This window comes from Leptodactylus fuscus, chromosome 10 (assembly GCF_031893055.1).
Source record: "Leptodactylus fuscus isolate aLepFus1 chromosome 10, aLepFus1.hap2, whole genome shotgun sequence".
NCBI lineage: Eukaryota > Metazoa > Chordata > Amphibia > Anura > Leptodactylidae > Leptodactylus > Leptodactylus fuscus.
This window is the reverse complement of record NC_134274.1, coordinates 17,980,373-18,001,897: the sequence shown is the minus strand read 5'-3', so window position 1 is coordinate 18,001,897 and position 21,525 is coordinate 17,980,373. Positions and strand designations below refer to the sequence as shown.

Here is a 21,525-nt window from a genome sequence, read left to right as displayed (position 1 = left end):
AATGGATTTTAACTATTGAGTCTACGTTCCAAATAAATGCATGGAGCTGTATGCAAAATTGTAGACGACTGGTGTAAGTAAACAGATAAAAGTAATAAGTATAGAACTCCAAAATGTGGCAGTGTAGCCCTGGCCCTAGTCAATGCTGTTCCACAATCACATGACACTTACCATCTCGATGGCTGTGCTAATGTCGGAGGCTCGGATTTAGCAATCTTTAACAAGACACGCATAGGGTTTAACTCGTGATGAGGGGGCTCAATCTGAGCCATCTCGATTAAAGTAACGCCCAAAGACCAAACGTCAGCTTTGAAGTCATATGGCCTGTCCTTAGAGGTCTCACACATCACCACTTCTGGGGCCATCCTATTGAGCACCGAGACAGAAAGAAAATGTGTTTATAGCACACAAACTGCAAGAAGCGGCGTATTTTTTGCACATACTGAACACGGGTTTAGAAAAAAATTGACACACATTGAAAAAGAGTTAAATGGGTTGTCTCAACTGTCCCCAGCCCTCCGGTGTCCCCAGCTTCAATGCTCCTGTCCATTCGGGAGCTGAGCTGCAGTACCAACACCTGGCCACTATACAGGGACCAGATCCAGCTGCCTTATTATATTATATGTTTTCCTGTCCTGACTTCCGATAACCCCAGGAGAGGGGGGACCAGGGACACTGCACATGATATCATCCCCCATTATCAATCAGAAGCATGCTTGCCATTTACCCCTTATATGCTGTAGTCACCTATGGCGAAGACTTCTGCCAGAACAAGACACCAGGAGCAACAGGACCGGACCGTAGTGGGAGACACCAGAGCACTGGGGCAGGAGAGTATGGGTATTTTGTTTTTTTTTCTAAAAACAGCACCACTTTAGTTAATGGGTTCTGTTTGGTATTGCAGCTCAGCCCCATTTGACTGTGTTTGGTAATGCAGCTCAATCCTAATAGACTAAATGTGATGGAGCTGTAATACCAAAATACTACCGGAGGTCTAGAGCGGCGCGGTTTTTGGAAACAAAAAGTAGAACCTTTTGGAAACCTCTTTAAATGCATTTCGTTCCACAATGTAAGACACAGAAGGAATAAAATACGTAATATAATACACATACCAGTATGGTGTGCCGATGAAAGAGTCTCTTCTCTGTAATGTTCTGGTGTTCTTAGCAGACACTCCAAAGTCCGCTGTAAGAAAATAGAAGCCATATAAGCTATTTATGATACCTTCACATAACAAACAGTTTCTGAAGGTTCTTTGGGGTTAATGGACTAGAAACCAAGTCCACAAGACATTCAGGACAGTATCAGGCCAGATTAACGTCACTTTCCACCATAGCCCTTAGGCCTATACACAAGCAAGGTACGCGTCGTGTCGTCTGCTATTTTCTTTGTCCGTGGTTACCACAGTGTCACCTCTCGGTAGCATGAACAAAGTTAATATGAGTAATCCATTGTGTTCTACCAAACTAAAAGTGTCCAAAATCATTTGTCCATTTGGGTGCATTAGCCTTAAAGTTACATTACAATTAAAACAAACATAGCCTCTTTACAGGAACTGTCCAAAATCTTAACGTGTACCTCCAATTATAAAACATAAAGGCATAGTACAGGTGAATATAAGGAACTTTCTAATATATCTTATTAAACAAATCTGTCTCCTTCTCTATTTATTAAGCAGAGTTACTCTTTACATAGACGTCTATGGAGAGGGGAGGAGGGAGGCTGCTGGAAAAGACAGCTGCACTGTGAGTGAGATAACCCCTTTTAACACTCACTCAAGCTAATATTGCACAGAATAAGGCAATGAAGCAAATAACTAGCTTGCAGCAGCCACTTTTCCCCCCTTCCCTTTTCCATAGACTTCTGTTTGTGATGCAAGTATGAAAACAGATTCCATACAGATAGTCTGAATGATGGTATGAAGGAGGAGGAGAGCGGCTTGATAAAGGGAGAAGTAAAGACATTTCTTTAAAGGGGTTGTCCCGTAACAAGGATCCTATCTATACTGCTAATTTATGTGGATATAAGACATTTCCTAAATACATTGCTTTATCAAAACTGCTTTGTTTGGCCGCTATCTTAATTTATTCACTTCATTGTTGACAATGGCCCTTGGGATTATCTGCTCCTTTGTCAAGTGACTTAGCTGCCTGCTCTCAGGGGGGGAGAGAGGGGCTGACAAGCAACAGAGCTCCTCATAAAGGGGAAGGGGGAGGTGAGAGCTCAGAGATTACTGTGCTGCCTATCTTCAGCTTTTCCACTTATCAGCCGGTTTAATTTAATTTGGCTGATAAGGGCTGAGATAAGGATTCCATTACCTCTGTATGTAATACAAGCTGACTCAAATCCAGATCTGCTACATCAGTTTCCACATCAGCGTCATACTGTGGATCATAGCAGATAGCAGAGCAAGTGAAACCCTGCCCACCAATGTGCGAGAAATCCAGGAAGTGAAGAGAGTACAGAGCCTTCAGGCTGCAGAACAAGAACTATGGGAATGGAATACCCCTTTAATAAGATATATTACAGAGTTTCTTATATTCACCTGCACTATTCACTTATGACAAGCGATTTTATAATTGGTGGTATGCTTCACAAAATTTGTAGGAAAAAAAAAAAAAGTGATCCCATGCTATATATATATATATATATATATATATATATATATATATATATATATATATATATATATAACCTCTTGCAGCGGCCAGTGGTTATCTGTAGCGGTCAAGTGCGCATGTACAGAATGTCACTGCCGTACGTCAGTAAACAGAGACCAACGGGGCCCAGCACAGTGTTCGCAGTGGAGAGGCGAAACTAAGTCCGCTAAATGGGCCGCGAAGTAACGTTCACCAATATAGAGGTTTTTAATATATCCTGTAATGTACACTCACCCAGCTTGACGTCTCCATCAAGGGTCAGGAGGATGTTTCCTGCTTTAAGGTCTCGGTGGATAATTTTGTTGTCGTGTAAGTACACCAGGGCTTCCAGGGTCTGCTTACAAACCACACGGATCTGAGGCTCTGTCAATGGGCGCTCCAGCTCTGCAGGTGGAAAGGCAATATAACTATGTGGAACAAGCAACGAATTATAGACTGAAAGAACACTAAAGGCTGGGCCTGGTATTGGATTCTGACCCAAACAGCGCCCCTTCCTGTTCATGGACAATGTCTGGTATTACAGGACTGTCCCATTCCTTACAGTTTCTTGAGTAAGAGACTTACCGAGCATAACAGCGTCTACGGCTCCTCCAGCACAAAACTCTATAAGAATCTGTGAAGAACACAAAGAAGTAGAGACAACAAGTTACATAAGGAAATAATGTCTAACCCTTGTCTATTAACCAGTGCAGGGAATGGTAAGAAAAGAGCGCCTCCTATTAGAGGATTCTTATGACAAGCTTAAAGGGGTTTTTAGGACTTATTGATTTGATGACCAATCCTTAGGATAGATAATCAAAGATTGGCAGGGTTTAATACCCCGACTGAGGGACTGAGCTGCGGTCAGGCCTTGTGACCGATGAACGTGGTGTCACATGGCCTGTGAAGCAAGCATTAGACCCCCACGGATCCTCTATTGATGACCTATCCTAAGAACAGGACCGGCACAGGAAGACATTTCCATTTGTTGGCAAGTAAAGAGGTACCTGGTGCCACAAATACTATAAATGGAGAAGTGGCTGCAGCACCGAACAGGAGAGTGGGAGTAAAGGGTCTCAGAGGTGACGTATGGGCACGTATGGCCTAGAGTCTAGAATATCCCTTTAACTTGTCAATGTGACTTGCAGAGGACTCGTTGACCACACGTATAACATCTGCCATCCTGATCTAAGAGTAGAGGAAATGATCCCACTCATCATACACTGAGTCACCAGTATACCCCACCACAGTGGTCATATATAACCCCAGAGCAGCGCCACTTACCCATAAGTCACCAGTATACCCCACCACAGTGGTCATATATAACCCCAGAGCAGCGCCACTTACCCATAAGTCACCAGTATACCCCACCACAGCGGTCATATATAACCCCAGAGCAGTGCCACTTACCCATAAGTCACCAGTATACCCCACCACAGCGGTCATATATAACCCCAGAGCAGTGCCACTTACCCACAAGTCACCAGTATATCCCACTACAGTGGTCATATATAACCCCAGAGCAGTGCCACTTACCCATAAGTCACCAGTATAGCCCACCACAGCGGTCATATATAACCCCAGAGCAGCGCCACTTACCCACAAGTCACCAGTATACCCCACCACAGTGGTCATATATAACCCCATAACAGCGCCACTTACCCACAAGTCACCAGTATATCCCACTACAGTGGTCATATATAACCCCATAACAGCGCCACTTACCCACAAGTCACCAGTATACCCCACCACAGTGGTCATATATAACCCCAGAGCAGTGCCACTTACCCACAAGTCACCAGTATACCCCACCACAGTGGTCATATATAACCCCAGAGCAGTGCCACTTATCCATAAGTCACCAGTATACCCCACCACAGTGGTCATATATAACCCCAGAGCAGTGCCACTTACCCATAAGTCACCAGTATAGCCCACCACAGTGGTCATATATAACCCCATAACAGCACCACTTACCCACAAGTCACCAGTATAGCCCACCACAGTGGTCATATATAACCCCAGAGCAGCGCCACTTACCCATAAGTCACCAGTATATCCCACTACAGTGGTCATATATAACCCCAGAGCAGTGCCACTTACCCATAAGTCACCAGTATATCCCACCACAGTGGTCATATATAACCCCAGAGCAGCGCCACTTACCCATAAGTCACCAGTATACCCCACCACAGTGGTCATATATAACCCCAGAGCAGCGCCACTTACCCACAAGTCACCAGTATATCCCACTACAGTGGTCATATATAACCCCAGAGCAGCGCCACTTACCCACAGGTTATTCTCATAATAAAAAGCATCCAGCAGTTTAACAATATGTGGGTGGTCACAAGACGCCAAGATGTCAATCTCCACCATATAATCTTCAAGTTCATCTTCAGATTTGGTATCGATGACTTTGGCTGCGGCCAATATGCCAGTCTCTTTATTCTGGGCCTGAAATATACAGAAATATATGTCATATTAGCATAGCACAGAGAGAGAGTGTACTGTAATATAGAGAGTACTAGGATATAGAGAGAGTGTACTATAATATATAGAGTGTATTAGGATATACAGAGTACTATGGTATACAGAAAGAGTGTACTATGATATACAGAGAGTGTACTAGGATATAGAGAGTACTAGGATATACAGAGAGAGTGCACTACGGTATGATATACAGAGTACATGTGTTCACGTATAGCTGGCGGAGAGGAATGAGCGTCTGAAGTGTTTGTATAGGACACAATGCTCTTCTTATTCACATACACCCACTTACAGATCAGACTGGTATCTGAAGTACCTGTGACTCCGCCATCTCCACCATCACCTCTCTATCAGCATATCATTGTCTCCCAATGTATTCCCCCCTCTTGCCCCTTTACATCATATCACAAGTCACATGAATTAGAAATATACGGTAGTTGTATAGTAATCTTTAAGGGATCCTAAATATTCTGTTCCAAGTGGCTGCAGCTTAGTCATATCCTCTATGGAGGGCCAGGCCAGGTATATACTAATACTACCGCCATACCTGTGCTCATCTCTATAGGTTTTATACATCCCAGCGGACCTCCTAATCTCTATTATAACCATCCATCCTATTCCCACCACTGAATACAAAGTACCCTCATCCCGTCCCCAAGATCATTATTGGAAATGGTGATAAGAAGAGACGTCTCATTCCGGAGAACAGCGGGAGCCTCTTCTATAGGGCGGGAACATTTCTCCTGTTCTCACCTTAGCAACAAACCTCTTAATGTGAATGCAGCCCTAAGACTGACACGATCCTGACTCTACCAGCCGTCTGACTGCAGCACATACAGCTCAGCCGTAACCCCAGGACACCATCTGTTATGTATAGTCATCATGTCCGCCTGTCAATCATCTGCGACCACAACAGCCGGAGGTTGTGACCCTACTGAATGTACATTAGTAAGTAACAGGGAGCGGTGCTGTACTGATGGCGGTCACATCTGAGGTTTCCTAGACGGTGAAATACTATTGTACTAATAACCTGGCCACATCTGTATGTGGGGTCTCCATAGGGCCGCACGGTGATTGATAAAATCCTCTGTATGACCGGAAGAAAACCTACAGCGACCACTGTACCTTCTAGAAGAGCAGGAGAGCCGAGGGTTAAAGGGTAGGGCTTATTCACACATTGACATTTTACAGACGGCACACAGCTCTGCTTATGTTCGGATTGTGTGCTGATCCATTTTTCACCATTGATCCGATTTTTTGCCCATTTCCTATGTTTTTCTATGTCCATAGGTCTGTTAAAAAATCGGATAGCACAAAGAAGTCGCCACCTACCTACAGACAAGAATGGCGCCCCGCGGTCCGCTAAACAAACCAATATAGAGCGCATCTCTATTCGGAAGGGGCTGCCTAACAGAAGGCCCGTCCTATATTCACTAACCTAGAGGCGCTGACTACTGACTAGAGTCAGATGACTCACATACAGGATGGCCGCCTTCCTCATACCCTGCAGGTACAATGAAGTCATGTCTAGTGCAGTGTAAACATGTGATGAAACCTGCAGGCCGGGCCCCATACGTGTATATGTACATAGCAACACGAGTAGAACAAACAGCCGGCACCCCTCATCCTCCCCTCAAACTGCACATAGAGGTAGGTCCAGATATCTAGTATGATATAATACTGCCCAGCACATGTACAATGGCATACGGTATAACATCTCTGAACATCTCATACATAAAGTGGTCACAGAGATTTCCAGAGTCTCCATCACCCCTTTAAGGGTATGTCCACACAGGACAATTTCACTGTGGATTTTCTCTCTGCATTTTACGTGTGGAAACCACATGGACCCCATTATAGTCTATGAGGTCCATGGGTTTCCCAGGTAACTGCTTTTTTATGTGGATAGGTTTCCATTCGGGGGGTCCCGAAGAGGACTCCCCAAACGGAAACCTGAACGCAGAAGTGAACCGGGCCTAAGGTTATTCTGGGACCAGTAGTTAGACAGATACTGGTAGGTCACACTTGGCGTTACCTTCCCTACCTTCACATGCTTCTCTGTCCACCTCCAAATGTAACACTCAATAGACGACTTGTACCAAGCTGTTTGGGCAGGTGTCATGGCGGCCGGCCCCATAGTGACCCAGCAGGGCACTACAAATACTAGCAATTACTTGTCATTGCTTCCTATAGAGTTAGTAAAACATGTCGGCCCTCGTGTCAGTAAAGACAAGCAACTGTTTGGTTTTCACACTGTTGCACCTACATGACAACTTCTCCTTTAAGACCTAGGAAACCCCCACCAGCTGTCAATGGCCTCTGCTATCTGGAGGGACAACGCAATGTTCATCCTGGGCTGCCTGATTCATAGTAGAGTGCGGTGGGAAAGGTAGCGAGGTTTAATAAACGATATACCAGGAGCGCTTCCTAAATATAGGTCTTATACACAGTGTGACCAGAGTATAATACCATGCTCAGGACTTTAAAACTTGGGCCACCCCTTTAAGTAAAAGGGATAAGTGAATCCATTGCCCCCAACCCATAGGTGGGCATGTGACTGGTTGGTACAGGCGCCCCCTGCTCGGATAGATCTCCCCAGTACGGCCGGGTGTACACTATGACTAAGTCTTTCCTCTGACACCAGCTAACAGATGCCATCTCTGTGGCAGGAGCCATTATGTAATGCAGCTGTCTATTTATAGGGCGGCGTTCACATGCCAGTTTTTCACTGCATTCTGTCTAGCAAACATTTTCCATGATATCATCTCACACCAACATGGGAGAACGAGTCCATGGCTGAAAGTTATAAGGATATTACAGGTCTGGATGGATGAGGACCGGCGCAGAGATCAGGGAAGACTTGTAATGGACTTGTATATAGAGTAGGAGAAGCAGGTGTGCTGCATTGCATTGTGGGAAATGCCGCTTGTTTTGCGACCATTAACATATAATGAAAAGCCTACACTACATCTCCCACAATGCAAAACAGCAGGGTTCAGCAGTTAAAGGGGATGTCCAGACTTAGAATAAACCCAGGGATGGCTAGGGTGGGTTTAAAAGAAAAAAAAATCAAAACACACTCAGCTATTTCCAGGGTTGAGTCTAGAATGAAGTGGTGTAAATAAGGTGTGTCGTGGCTCCATTAGGTGGCGCTGCCTCAGCTTTGGGAAGTAGAGGCTGACTATGCCTCTCCTATATGCAACACTAACCTTAACCCATCTGGTTTGATGTGGATACAGCTGGTGGTGTGTCATACTAACACTCACAGGAGACAGCGCCCCCTAATGGATACAGGCATACCAGGCAGCACCTGATTTTACCCACTTGGGAACCTGTCGCTCTGGAAGTGGAGAAGCTCGTATGAACTCAGGGGACGTTGAGGGACCAGTGATGTCCCTGAAACGTCATAGGTTCCTTACCAGGAGCCGTTGGGGACACGGTTTGGTCTCTGATCATGCAATGGGACATGACATGAGAGAGAAACGGGAGCGGGACAGTATAATGGAGGGCTGGGGAGAGGTGAGAATGTCCTTTTATTTTCCACCCACCATGGTCACCCCGGAGGGTGCCCTAAATTCCTGGACAACCCCTCTAAGGCTAGGTTCACATCTGCGTTGGCGTCTCTGTAGTAGATTCCACCTAAAATCGGCAGAAAAGAAAGGTCCTACAAGGAAAACCCAGTAGACCCCATTATAGTCTATGCTGCCCGCCAATAGCTTTTTAAGCTGACAGGCTCTCCATCTTTCGGGTCCCCATGCGGACTCTGGAGAGCCAAATGCTAACATGACCATTCCAGGATGTGCTCATCTTATCTGATCCAACCATCTTCTTGACAAAACAGGATAACAGTGAGCGGACTGAGCCGTCACCAAGCCCAGCCATAGAAGTAATAGTAATAGTAGTGGCCGATCCTACAAGCTGCATTACTAAGGACTGTCAGGAAATGCCTAGGCAGGAAGAGGGACAGTATGGCGACACATCAGATGGGGACGTCCCTGTCATTCCTATGAATAACACATTCATCATAGTCCTGCCCGTCACAGCGACGTCCCATCATGTAGCGGCAAAACACAAAGCCTTGCTGGTTTATACATTACAATAAAAATATAGGCCACAATCCAGCGCCAATTATTATCTAATACACATAGAAGTGGACCCATTGATTTCTATTGGGTGTCCGCATGTCCCTCATAAATAGCAAAAACATGTTTGTTTTTTTTGTTTTTTTTTAATTTACCATTTTTGGCTCATGCAGTCTCAATGAACACCTTCCGAGATACCAGGACAAATATGTACAGTGTAGACTTCCCAAAGCAAGTTTTGGGGGTTTGTTTGATTTTTTTGGCGCTTATTAACTCTTGCTGGACATGCCCTTCTGTTACTGTATAATGTCATTAGAGAGGACTAGGGGTAAATGTTGGCCCTCCTCGGGAAACATGGCCGACACATCGCCCTGGTATAACTATACTAGTAGTAGATCTGAGCTACACATGTAGAAGATGCTTATATAGTACTGTAGGTGATCGCCATGTATATAGATGCAGCCAGTATGCAGCCAACCAGGGACAGTCACCCAGTACAGACCCCTCTGTAATACAATATAGGTTATTTCCCTATACATGTCACTGATCTCCATCTGGAAACAACCTCTGTACTGCAATCCATTGTCCAGGACCTGTCACATATTAACAAGGAGCAGGCCAGATGTAGAGTAAATAGGAGAGTAATGGGGCTGCAGCCCACACCGTACCCAATACTTTCTGCTTGGTGCTGCAGCTCAGTCCCATTTTCTTGAATGGGACTGAGCTGCAAACAGATCATGTGACTAATCAACTTCCCAAAACCTACGAACTGGACGCGGCGCTCATTGGAGGAGACTTCACTATAAGCCTTGTCGTGCACTGCTGCAGAACCGTGTCTAAAGGTGATAGAAAAGTGATAAGGGAAATAGATTATTATAGTAAATTATCAGCAACTGCTGGGAAAATGCAAATACCGCTTTATGACCGGAGAAAGAGATTAGGTTAAAGGTATTGTACACTGCTGATCACAATTGTTACCAATCTCGTATCATCCACCTTTTCTAAGTGGTTTATATTATACATGTTGATGGGTTTAGTCACTGAGGCGGACATGTCTTCTAATACATAGCAGGCTGCACAACGCCGTCCAAACACACAGGCTATATATTGGATGGGCCGGAATAGGACATGTCCTTAGATTTGCTCACGGCACCTTGCACTGTCGTATGTACGGGGCCATGGAAACTGAGTGGGTCGGAGTGCTAGCCGTGAAAAGTAGGGCGAGCACACTAACTGTGCACACATTCATGTGTATGAAGGCTAAAGAATAGAGAAAGAAAGTCAGGAGTAGAGATGAGCGAGTACTGTTTGGATCAGCCAATCTGAACAGCACGCTCGCATAGAAATGAATGGACGTAGCCGGCACACGGGGGGTTAAGCGGCCGGCCGCCGTCAAAGCGGAAGTACCAGGTGTATCCATTCATTTCTATGGAGCGTGCTGTTCAGATCAGCTGATCCGAACAGTAATCGCTCATCTCTAGTCAGGAGCAGTGTGCTGACGCATGTATTTCAGAAGCAGCAGGACAATCCGCTATATACAGAAGTAACACAGACTCTACAACAATAAGGTGGCCATAGTTTTGAGGGAGGACCATGTCATACGTAGCTTTCTGATATTTTTGGACATCTGTTCCTAAAGTGTCATCAGATTTACATCTACATAGTTGCATCAGAAACTTTATGGGACAGTCAGCTCTTAGGACGCTGCCATGACTCGTATTAGTGATTCACCGCCAGAGACTACGATGATGATACCCAAATGCGCCCGTCCTTATGTGGGGCTAGCACCGCACTAGTAAAATTCCGTCGTTAGACATTCGGAGAGAATCTCTAGCAATTAATTACATGGGGAACTTTCGTTCTGCAGTTACCCTTTAATTAACTCTTGCACGCCCTATAATAAAACTACAGCATGTGCGCGCGCTCGGGTTTAGAAAAATCAAAACAGAACATGTCGCGGTGGCAAAGACGTAATGATCTGCACATGTACAACAAGGACCTGCTCCAACCAGACTGCGAAATGACACGTGGTCTTCATTTGGATCGGCCATACACGTGTTATATAAACCAGGGTTGCGTGCACACAGCACTAATGGCAAAGATCAAAAGCCTAAAACACTGACCAGGTCACCAGATTCTCACACAGAACCTTTTATGGGGAAGTGCAGATGTAATAAAGGTTCTTCACAGGGGGCGCCCGTCTTTTGTCTCTCTTTTTTTCTCTACTCAGCCATGTCACTTACAAGATGGTCACTGACCCCCCTCCTCTGAAGAGGATAGCATAGAATAGCTGTAACAATTGAAGGGGTACCTTGACAATAGGAAGCTGGTGGGACTTACCGTCCCCTCACCCCTCCTCCCCTGACAGTACGGGTTTTATTTTTTCGCGGTGCCCCCAATGGGGAATTCCAGCCTGATGCATTTATCACATATTCACTGGATTGGTGCTAAATGCTGGAATATTGATGATCATATTGGGGGAGCGCTGGCCCCCCACCACAAGACCACACCTAGGAGGGGACTGAATGAAACAACAGATATGTATGTGCCCTGTCACTCCATTCAAAGTCATTGGCACCAACTGGAACAGGCAAGCGCCGTCCGGCTACTTATTATATATGGACAGTATATTACCAGATCTTTACACACCCCATAGACAGACTAATAGGGAATGTACAACACGACCCCTACTTGGGACAGGGAGCGTAGATGTAAAGATAAAAACATGGACTCCCCAATGTGCTGGCGACATATCCGCGCTCACTTTCTATGACATCAGACGCAGGAGTCTGATCTCTTATATGTCCCTACTTCATCACGTCCTTTAAGTGATTTATAACGCAATTCCAACCTTTATAGAATGGAAGACCCCTAAAACGTTCTAGGGAACCTCCTAAAATATCCTCCACTTAAATAAATGCCGACCCTATTTCGTCGCCCCTTGATCACAGGATCATCTCCCAGGAAGGCCCGTCCTTCCGACTTCCAGTAACCGTGTCTGTCGCCGCCACCGCCGCCGTGATGATGTTCCTATCTGTGATCGGCTCCAGACAATCACATGGCTACATGAAGTGAACTCCTGCCAGAAGATTGAATGACTGAAACTGGAGGCTCAGGCAGGCGGAGGTGAAAAGGAAGCAGGGGGTGGGGAGCCGCGCAGCACATCAATCTTTCCTTGGGGGATTTGGTTTCTTCCTACAGACTTCTATGACTTTCCCACACTTTCCTTAGCCCCCTGCAAGCTGCTGTGCTGCATAATGTGCCAGGGGCAGCGCTCAGGAAGTGTCGCCTCCCAAGACGAGGGATCAGCTGTGGGCGCACATGAGAGAGGACGCTGCAGTCTGGGGGGGGGGGGGAGATGCCATTTCCTCTGCATTGATGTGCTTTAGGTTTGCACAAGGATGGCGGCTCCAACGCTGGGGAAGCAGTAACATCATAACATAAGTGACATCATACCTATAAAATACAGGGACAACATAAACCGTGCATCTATATAGGCAATAAAACTCACACAGAAGCCAACCATATGGATTTTACAGGGCAGTTAAGGCGCCGCCGTGCCATGTCACAGACCCCTCTAAGGTTGTGATCGGTGGAAATGACAATCATTTAACCCTTTATCATCAGGATCATCAGCAACAACAGATAATACCAGGTGGGGATATTCCCCTTCATTCAAGTCCCTATAGTAGTCAGTCTGGAAGACCTAAAAAGGACCCCAGGGATGTCTGTGCACTCAGAAGTGAATAGGAAAACATAGCAATCCCCAGAACGGCCATTACTAAAGAGTGTTCCCGATAGGGGATTTACACCGTGATCCCAACGAGGGACAGCGAGGGGCGACAAGGTCTGGAAAATGCTGCAGAATGAATGAATAACCAATAAGTAATAATACACAGGGGAAAAAAACATTTTTAGGAGAGTTTTTCAAAGAATGAAGATATTATCATACAAGTCTCATTCGGACCCCTCCATTGTGCCCCCGAGCCACATGACAAACACGTGGTTGTATCACCCGTAGACCCCTGCTCCACTAACTCGTTCTTTGCATCCAGTAAAAAAAAAAATAAATGAAGACGAGCCCTTGTGTATGGCAACGTTACTGAATAACTTAGTGACCGCTTTATTGTACGGTGATATCCTCCGAGGCTCGGGGCTCCCCTGCCGCACACTATTTCCTGTATGAGCAGAAGGTCAATCTTACAATGTAAGTTAAAGCCTCGATGTGACTCCCGTAGACCTGCACTGTGAGTGTGACCTCCTGATCTTACAGGAAACACTGGGGGGAACTTATTAAGCCGGACACTTCCTCTGCCAGTCCTGATCAATATCCTCACTGCCTGAACTATTAAGACGTTGCGGCCTCCTAATCCTGGCGCACTCTTGTGCATCGGTATTGAAATCTATGTCCCATAATGGTTACCGTACAGGACAAGAGACATGATAGCATCATAGAAAACTAACACTAGGGCTCCATTTTCAAATCTGACACATACACGGGCCGAATTGCATGGCCAAGACTCTGTAATGTGAAACCAGTCCTAAGGGTCCAGGATTATAAAAACAGCACCACTCCTATCCACAGGTAGTATGTGGTATTGCAGCTCAGCTCTATTCACTTTAAGGTAACACCAGACACAAGCCAAGGACAGGTGTGGCCCTGCTTCTAGAACCCGGACACCCCCTTTAAGGTTTCCACCCGGCCTCTAATGCAGGATCACAACATCTCTGACATGAAGAAACCTCCTGTGCTGTCATGTGTATGATCTTGGCATTTGGGGCGTGTTAGGAGGAGGAAGGGAGAGGTCGTCTGACTCATTATGGAAAGACGTCCATTACAAGTCAGTAACCCTTAGAAGAGGCCGACGCTAAACAATCCTTCATGTGGCTGAGACTCCGGCTGGCCTGTTATCTGTATGTGACCAGTCACTAGAGGGAAGTGGCCACCGACAAGCGCCAGACCTTACAGATGGAGTCACTTTCTAGAGTCTGAAACTAAGCTAACAGCTGTCACATCCCCTCTACTCTGCTGTGAGACTTTCTGACAGTCACATGGGGTTTACTGACAACTCCACAGCATAGGGTTATTCCCATGCAGGGTACAGGGATCCTGACAAATAATACAGCTGGGACACGTCTGCTTCATAGGACCCTTTGCTACACTTCCGTTTTTTACAAAGGGGGCGTGACAATAATATAATGGGGCGTGGCTTGCTAATCACACACATGCAATCGATTTGGTAATGTTAGTATGAAAAAAAAAAAAATAGTATTTTGACTGACAAAAATCGAGCCCTACAGGTCAGACCTGGAGCAAAGCTTGTTAATACTGGAGACTCATCACGAGCCAAGCACTTTTCCAATGCTTTTCTTTTTTCAGTTTTTAGGTTTATGATGACTTTGTAGGGCACACAACAGTTTCAGTTTTCTCCTCTGTTTAAAAACAAACAAACAAAAAAACCCCAAACAGATCTGACCCTCCTTTTGGAACAGGGTATTCCGGACTAAAAATACTGATGACCTAAAGAAAGGTCGTCAATATCAGATCGGAGGGGATCTGACACCAGGAGCCCCCCCATGCATTCCCTGTTCTCAGCAGCTGATACACAGAGAATGGAGTAGGAAGCAGACAGCGCTGTTCTCTGTGTAGTGGCCACACCAGGCCCTTTCAAATGACTTGGTGTTGGCCTGCAGTATCTGGTCTGTCCACAACACAGAGAACAGCACTGTCTGCTTCCTGTTCCTGAAAAACAGGGGTGTCAAGTGTCGGCCCAGTAGCAATCTGGTATTGATAACTAATCCTTAGGATAGGCCATCGATATTTTTACTCTGGAAAATGCTTTTAGTGTCCAAGTTTCATCCATTTCTCACCGATTCGCGTGTCCGCTTTTTTTTTTTTACCGATCCTACAAGTTTTAATGGGCTGAGTCAAAATAGGGTGCATGCTATAAAAACGAATTAAAGGAAAAAAAAAAAGCCAAAAACTGAACTGATGTGTGCATTACCCCGTACACTCAAATGGGTCAGGCCCTGTTCACATCTGCATTCGGGCCATTCTGTTTCCCTCTCCACATTTCGCTCCGTATTTTTTGTTCGGACACCACACGGACCCCATTATAGTCTATGGAGTCCACGGGTTTTCCTAGGTAACCACAGATTAGGTTTCCATTCCATTCCATTCAGGGAAGGGGGGGGGGATCCCCAAACGGAAACCCATGTGAAAAAAATGGATGTGTGCATGAGGCCTTCCCACTGCATCACCAGGACCATCCAATGGCTCCTCTGAACCAAATTCCTGTGACTAGAGAACTCTATAGGGCTCCAAGGGGGAGATGTCCAGGTACTAGGACCATGACAAGGGCCTTACAAAGTTGGTAAAACTAATTCAGCATTTTCTATTGTATGTTTCTCTTTCAAGAAGCGATGTAAATACATAATATATACTTAGAGTATATACACAAATAGTAACATAGTTATAAAGAGAAAAGATGATACATTTTAGCAAAACAACCCTACAAAGTGTCAGTACGTCCCTGATGTGCTGCAGCCTCCTGACACCTTGGATATATATTGGTACTCCTGACCTTTCCAAAATGGCCCATTGCAAACCCCCATAAACCCATCTATTCTCCAGCAAGTTGTCTGTCATCAAACAAACAGGTACTACACACAACTACAGATACCAATGTACAATGTAGGTATCAAAGAGCTGCCGACCGGCTCAGCCAACAATATTTTAGACTGGGGCTGCTCAGTGGATTTGGCCACGACTCAAGATCGCGCCGACTCCTTCACTAATGTAAATGAATGAAGGCGCCTTGAGAACCCAAAGGTGCTGCAATTTCTAGTCGCATAAACATCAAGCAGTGATGGATTTTTGTTGTGGCAGCGCCGTCACAATGTAACGGAGGAGTTGCGGCCAAAGTCACCTCCTTATAGGAACACCTCACTGGACATCACTCTGGTTGAGGCAGTAGCTATTACTGGTGTATACTGGTATTGTCCCATACTGGGACTGATCAATGATGAAAACCAGATGTCCAGGACAATTCTGACCTATAAATCTGTCCCACAGACCAGACCGGTCTTTCTTGTTCCCAAACACCCACGAATTATAAGCAATCGCCTGCTGAATATACAGATAACACCCCAACCATTACCCACCTTATAAACTTTTCCAAAGGCTCCATCCCCCAGCTCGCCTATGATCTCCCAGATCTCCTCCGGGTTTTGATCCCTCTTGACGTGTTCGTACTGCTTCTTCTTTTTGTCCCCTCCAAGCTTAAAGATCTTACGAAAGTTAAAGAAAGACATTTCCTTTGCTTTTTGGTGGCCGCTCCCCAAACCGTAACGTGTGGAGCAGAGGGTCAGCGGGGCGCTGCTGGCTTCATAGACGATTAAAGGGAAATGGGGGGGTGCCCTGAGGATCAAGTGGGGAATCCAGCTGATCCCTCTGATGGTAAATGCACCGATAGATCCTGCTCAATTCCACCGATGACAGACTAGGCTGGATCCCTCTGATGATGGCAGATCCTACTAGATCCCTCTGATGATGGCAGATCCTACTAGATCCCTCTGATGATAGCAGATCCTACTAGATCCCTCTGATGATGGCAGATCCTACTAGATCCCTCTGATGATAGCAGATCCTACTAGATCCCTCTGATGATAGCAGATCCTACTAGATCCCTCTGATGATAGGTCCTACTTGATTCCTTTGACCATACAGAGCTGTAGATTGTAATTGATCCCTGTGAGGACTGACTAGATCCTCGGTGGTCTCTGATCGGTCCTGGATCGCCCGGTACACCCTTGCACCAATCAGATCGGGTTGAGTCTAGCAGATCCCATCCACATGAAGGCTCCTCATCAGCAGAGCCCGGGGATAACGCCTGTGAGATAAGGAGGAGCGCCTAGCGATATACACCTGCTGTAAGTCCTATCCGAAGGCCGCGGGTGGCTCACACATTACTGTCAGGCCCAGCCCATCACAGGGACGCGGCCCGGACGGAGAGGGCGGAGGAGGGGGAGTTACCCGAGCGACTCGGAGCACCCGGATACCCCAACCACACCGCGGCAGGTAACGTGCAACAAAAACCTGGCAATGCGACCCTGTGAGCGGCGCTGGCCACGACCCGTCTCGTGCACGGCCAAGCTCTGCGCGTGCACGCGGCACCTCTCCACTGCCTCAGCCGCGAGCGCGAACGTTTCCCTAGCAACAACTTTTTTTTTTTTTTTGTGTAAACTTTATGAACAAGGATACAGTACACAGCACAGCTCCTGTCTTTCAGTATGTGAGGGGGCTGAGTGCAGCAGGCTGACGGGGAACAGTGAGGGGTTCTCGGGTAATCGCTCAGTGTAGGCGCCGAGGACACTGGCTCAGTACTAGGCCGCAGGCTGCGCAGCCTCGCTCTCTGCCTAGGCGCGCGCCCGTTTCCGTAGCAACATTTTTTTTTTTTTTTTGAGGAACTTTATTAGCAATGATAGGCGCAGCGGACAGTGCCCAGTCCAGTCCAGTCAGGGTCCTGCTCCCGCCCAGACTATTTATAACTAGGTTTAGGAGAAGTGACATGGCGGCAGGGAGGATGCGGAGAGGTTCTGTGGTGGAGAACAGTTGTTGTTCTGATCTCACCATAGACATGGCCATGAATCAGTCCTACGGCTGGGCTTGTGCTTGGGGTTTCTGATAAGTGACCAGTCTAGAGTTCCTCAGACACTAAACCCCTAGGACTTGTAGTTCCTCAGATACTAAACCCCTAGGACTTGTAGTTCCTCAGACACTAAACCCCTAGGACTTGTAGTTCCTCAGACACTAAACCCCTGGGACTTGTAGTTCCTCAGACACTAAACCCCTGGGACTTGTAGTTCCTCAGACACTAAACCCCTAGGACTTGTAGTTCCTCAGACACTAAACCCCTGGGACTTGTAGTTCCTCAGACACTAAACCCCTAGGACTTGTAGTTCCTCAGACACTAAACCCCTGGGACTTGTAGTTCCTCAGACACTAAACCCCTAGGACTTGTAGTTCCTCAGACACTAAACCCCTAGGACTTGTAGTTCCTCAGGCACTAAACCCCTAGGACTTGTAGTTCCTCAGACACTAAATACCTGGGACTTGTAGTTCCTCAGACACTAAACCCCTAGGACTTGTAGTTCCTCAGACACTAAACCCCTAGGACTTGTAGTTCCTCAGACACTAAACCCCTAGGACTTGTAGTTCCTCAGACACTAAACCCCTAGGACTTGTAGTTCCTCAGACACTAAACCCCTAGGACTTGTAGTTCCTCAGACACTAAATACCTGGGACTTGTAGTTCCTCAGACACTAAACCCCTAGGACTTGTAGTTCCTCAGACACTAAACCCCTAGGACTTGTAGTTCCTCAGACACTAAATACCTGGGACTTGTAGTTCCTCAGACACTGAATACCTGGGACTTGTAGTTCCTCAGGCACTAAACCCCTAGGACTTGTAGTTCCTCAGACACTAAACCCCTAGGACTTGTAGTTCCTCAGACACTGAATACCTGGGACTTGTAGTTCCTCAGACACTAAATACCTGGGACTTGTAGTTCCTCAGACACTAAACCCCTAGGACTTGTAGTTCCTCAGACACTGAATACCTGGGACTTGTAGTTCCTCAGACACTAAACCCCTAGGACTTGTAGTTCCTCAGACACTAAACCCCTAGGACTTGTAGTTCCTCAGACACTAAACCCCTAGGACTTGTAGTTCCTCAGACACTAAACCCCTAGGACTTGTAGTTCCTCAGACACTAAACCCCTAGGACTTGTAGTTCCTCAGACACTAAATACCTGGGACTTGTAGTTCCTCAGACACTAAACCCCTAGGACTTGTAGTTCCTCAGACACTAAACCCCTAGGACTTGTAGTTCCTCAGACACTAAACCCCTAGGACTTGTAGTTCCTCAGACACTAAATACCTGGGACTTGTAGTTCCTCAGACACTAAACCCCTAGGACTTGTAGTTCCTCAGACACTGAATACCTGGGACTTGTAGTTCCTCAGACACTAAATACCTGGGACTTGTAGTTCCTCAGACACTAAACCCCTAGGACTTGTAGTTCCTCAGACACTGAATACCTGGGACTTGTAGTTCCTCAGACACTAAATACCTGGGACTTGTAGTTCCTCAGACACTAAACCCCTAGGACTTGTAGTTCCTCAGACACTGAATACCTGGGACTTGTAGTTCCTCAGACAATAAAAATACCTCAGACACTAAATACCTGGGACTTGTAGTTCCTCAGACACTGAATACCTCAGACACTAAATACCTGGGACTTGTAGTTCCTCAGACACTGAATACCTGGGACTTGTAGTTCCTCAGGCACTAAACCCCTAGGACTTGTAGTTCCTCAGACACTAAACCCCTAGGACTTGTAGTTCCTCAGACACTGAATACCTGGGACTTGTAGTTCCTCAGACACTAAATACCTGGGACTTGTAGTTCCTCAGACACTAAACCCCTAGGACTTGTAGTTCCTCAGACACTGAATACCTGGGACTTGTAGTTCCTCAGACAATAAAAATACCTCAGACACTAAATACCTGGGACTTGTAGTTCCTCAGACACTGAATACCTCAGACACTAAATACCTGGGACTTGTAGTTCCTCAGACAGTAAATACCTGAGACTTGTAGTTCCACAGACAATAAAAATACCTGGGACTTGTAGTTTCTCAGGCACTAAACACTTGGGACTTGTAGTTCCTCAGGCACAAAATACCTGGGACTTGTAGTTCCTCAGACAGTAAATAACGGTGACTTGTAGTTCCTCAGACACTAAATACCTAGGACTTGTAGTTCCTCAGACACTGAATACCTGGGACTTGTAGTTCCTCAGACAATAAAAATACCTCAGGCACTGAATACCTGGGACTTGTAGTTCCTCAGACAGTAAATAACGGTGACTTGTAGTTCCTCAGACACTAAACCCCTTGGACTTGAAGTTTCTCAGGCACTAAACACTTGGGACTTGTAGTTTCTCAGACACAAAATACCTCAGGCACTAAATACCTGGGACTTGTAGTTCCTCAGACACTAAATACCTCAGGCACTAAATACCTGGGACTTGTAGTTCCTCAGACACTAAATACCTCAGGCACTAAATACCTGGGACTTATAGTTCCCCAGGCAATAAACCCCTTGGACTCGTAGTTCCTCAGACAATACTTGGGACTTGTGGTTCCTCAGACACTAAATAACAATGACATGTAGTTCCTCAGGCACAAAATACCTGGGAGTTGAAGTTTCTCAGGCACTAAACCCCTGGGACTTGTAGTTCCTCAGGCACTAAACCCCTGGGATTTGTAGTTCCTCAGGCACTAAACCCCTGGGACTTGTAGTTCCTCAGGCACTAAACCCCTGGGACTTGTAGTTCCTCAGGCACTAAACCCCTGGGACTTGTAGTTCCTCAGGCACTAAACCCCTGGGACTTGTAGTTCCTCAGGCACTAAACCCCTGGGACTTGTAGTTCCTCAGGCACTAAACCCCTGGGACTTGTAGTTCCTCAGACACTAAACCCCTGGGACTTGTAGTTCCTCAGACACTAAACCCCTGGGACTTGTAGTTCCTCAGGCACTAAACCCCTGGGACTTGTAGTTCCTCAGGCACTAAACCCCTGGGACTTGTAGTTCCTCAGGCACTAAACCCCTGGGACTTGTAGTTCCTCAGGCACTAAACCCCTGGGACTTGTAGTTCCTCAGACACTAAACCCCTGGGACTTGTAGTTCCTCAGGCACTAAACCCCTGAGACTTGTAGTTCCTTAGGCCAATTACCCTCCCCCAAGTACCGCACGAGACCAGCATAAGAGATTCCTAACCAGAACGTCCTATGTACACAGCCTGCAGATAAAGATCAGTGCTGTTGTGTACACCGGCTGCTTCCTGGGTCATGTTCACATTGTCAGATGTAATTTCTACAACCTTTCCTTCACACATCATTTACATCTTTAGTAAACATTTTCCAACAGGTTTAGGTGACCTCAGATGTTCCCCCGCCGTTGTGTAATACGCCATTACAATGTGATTGTACAGCTAAACAAAGGACTCTTATACACAGAACCTGTAGGGAGACTCTGAGTCTTCAGCTCCATACTATGTCATGTATATATATAGTATATACAGCTGTGCTCATCCCTTATTGCACGCAGCCGCTCTTTCACAATTGTATTGAATCCATCATTGTTCTTGGGGACTCTGATCACACTACATGTCACATTATGCAACCGACATCATTGTGTCTTGCATAAATAATAAGGCAGCGATTGTCTATTATCATCCATTTCACACATC

At 46.2% G+C, this 21,525-nt stretch overlaps 1 protein-coding gene across 4 annotated transcripts in view; it reads right to left on the bottom strand.

The window, feature by feature from the left end:
• SLK (STE20 like kinase) overlaps positions 1-17,418 on the bottom strand; it is a 38,240-nt gene extending 20,822 nt beyond the window's left edge. For 2 of the 4 annotated variants that reach the window (XM_075288239.1, XM_075288240.1), the window contains exons 1-6: positions 16,376-17,417; positions 4,932-5,096; positions 3,225-3,273; positions 2,895-3,044; positions 1,113-1,185; positions 172-366 (exon numbers count right to left, since the gene is read on the bottom strand). In XM_075288239.1, coding sequence (XP_075144340.1) covers positions 172-366; positions 1,113-1,185; positions 2,895-3,044; positions 3,225-3,273; positions 4,932-5,096; positions 16,376-16,525 — 782 coding nt within the window. In that variant the 5' untranslated portion in view covers positions 16,526-17,417. Of the gene's footprint in view, positions 1-171; positions 367-1,112; positions 1,186-2,894; positions 3,045-3,224; positions 3,274-4,931; positions 5,097-16,375 lie in introns of all 4 variants that reach the window. The other 2 variants (XM_075288238.1, XM_075288241.1) reach the window with 2 other exon arrangements.
• Between the last annotated feature and the right edge of the window lie 4,107 nt (positions 17,419-21,525).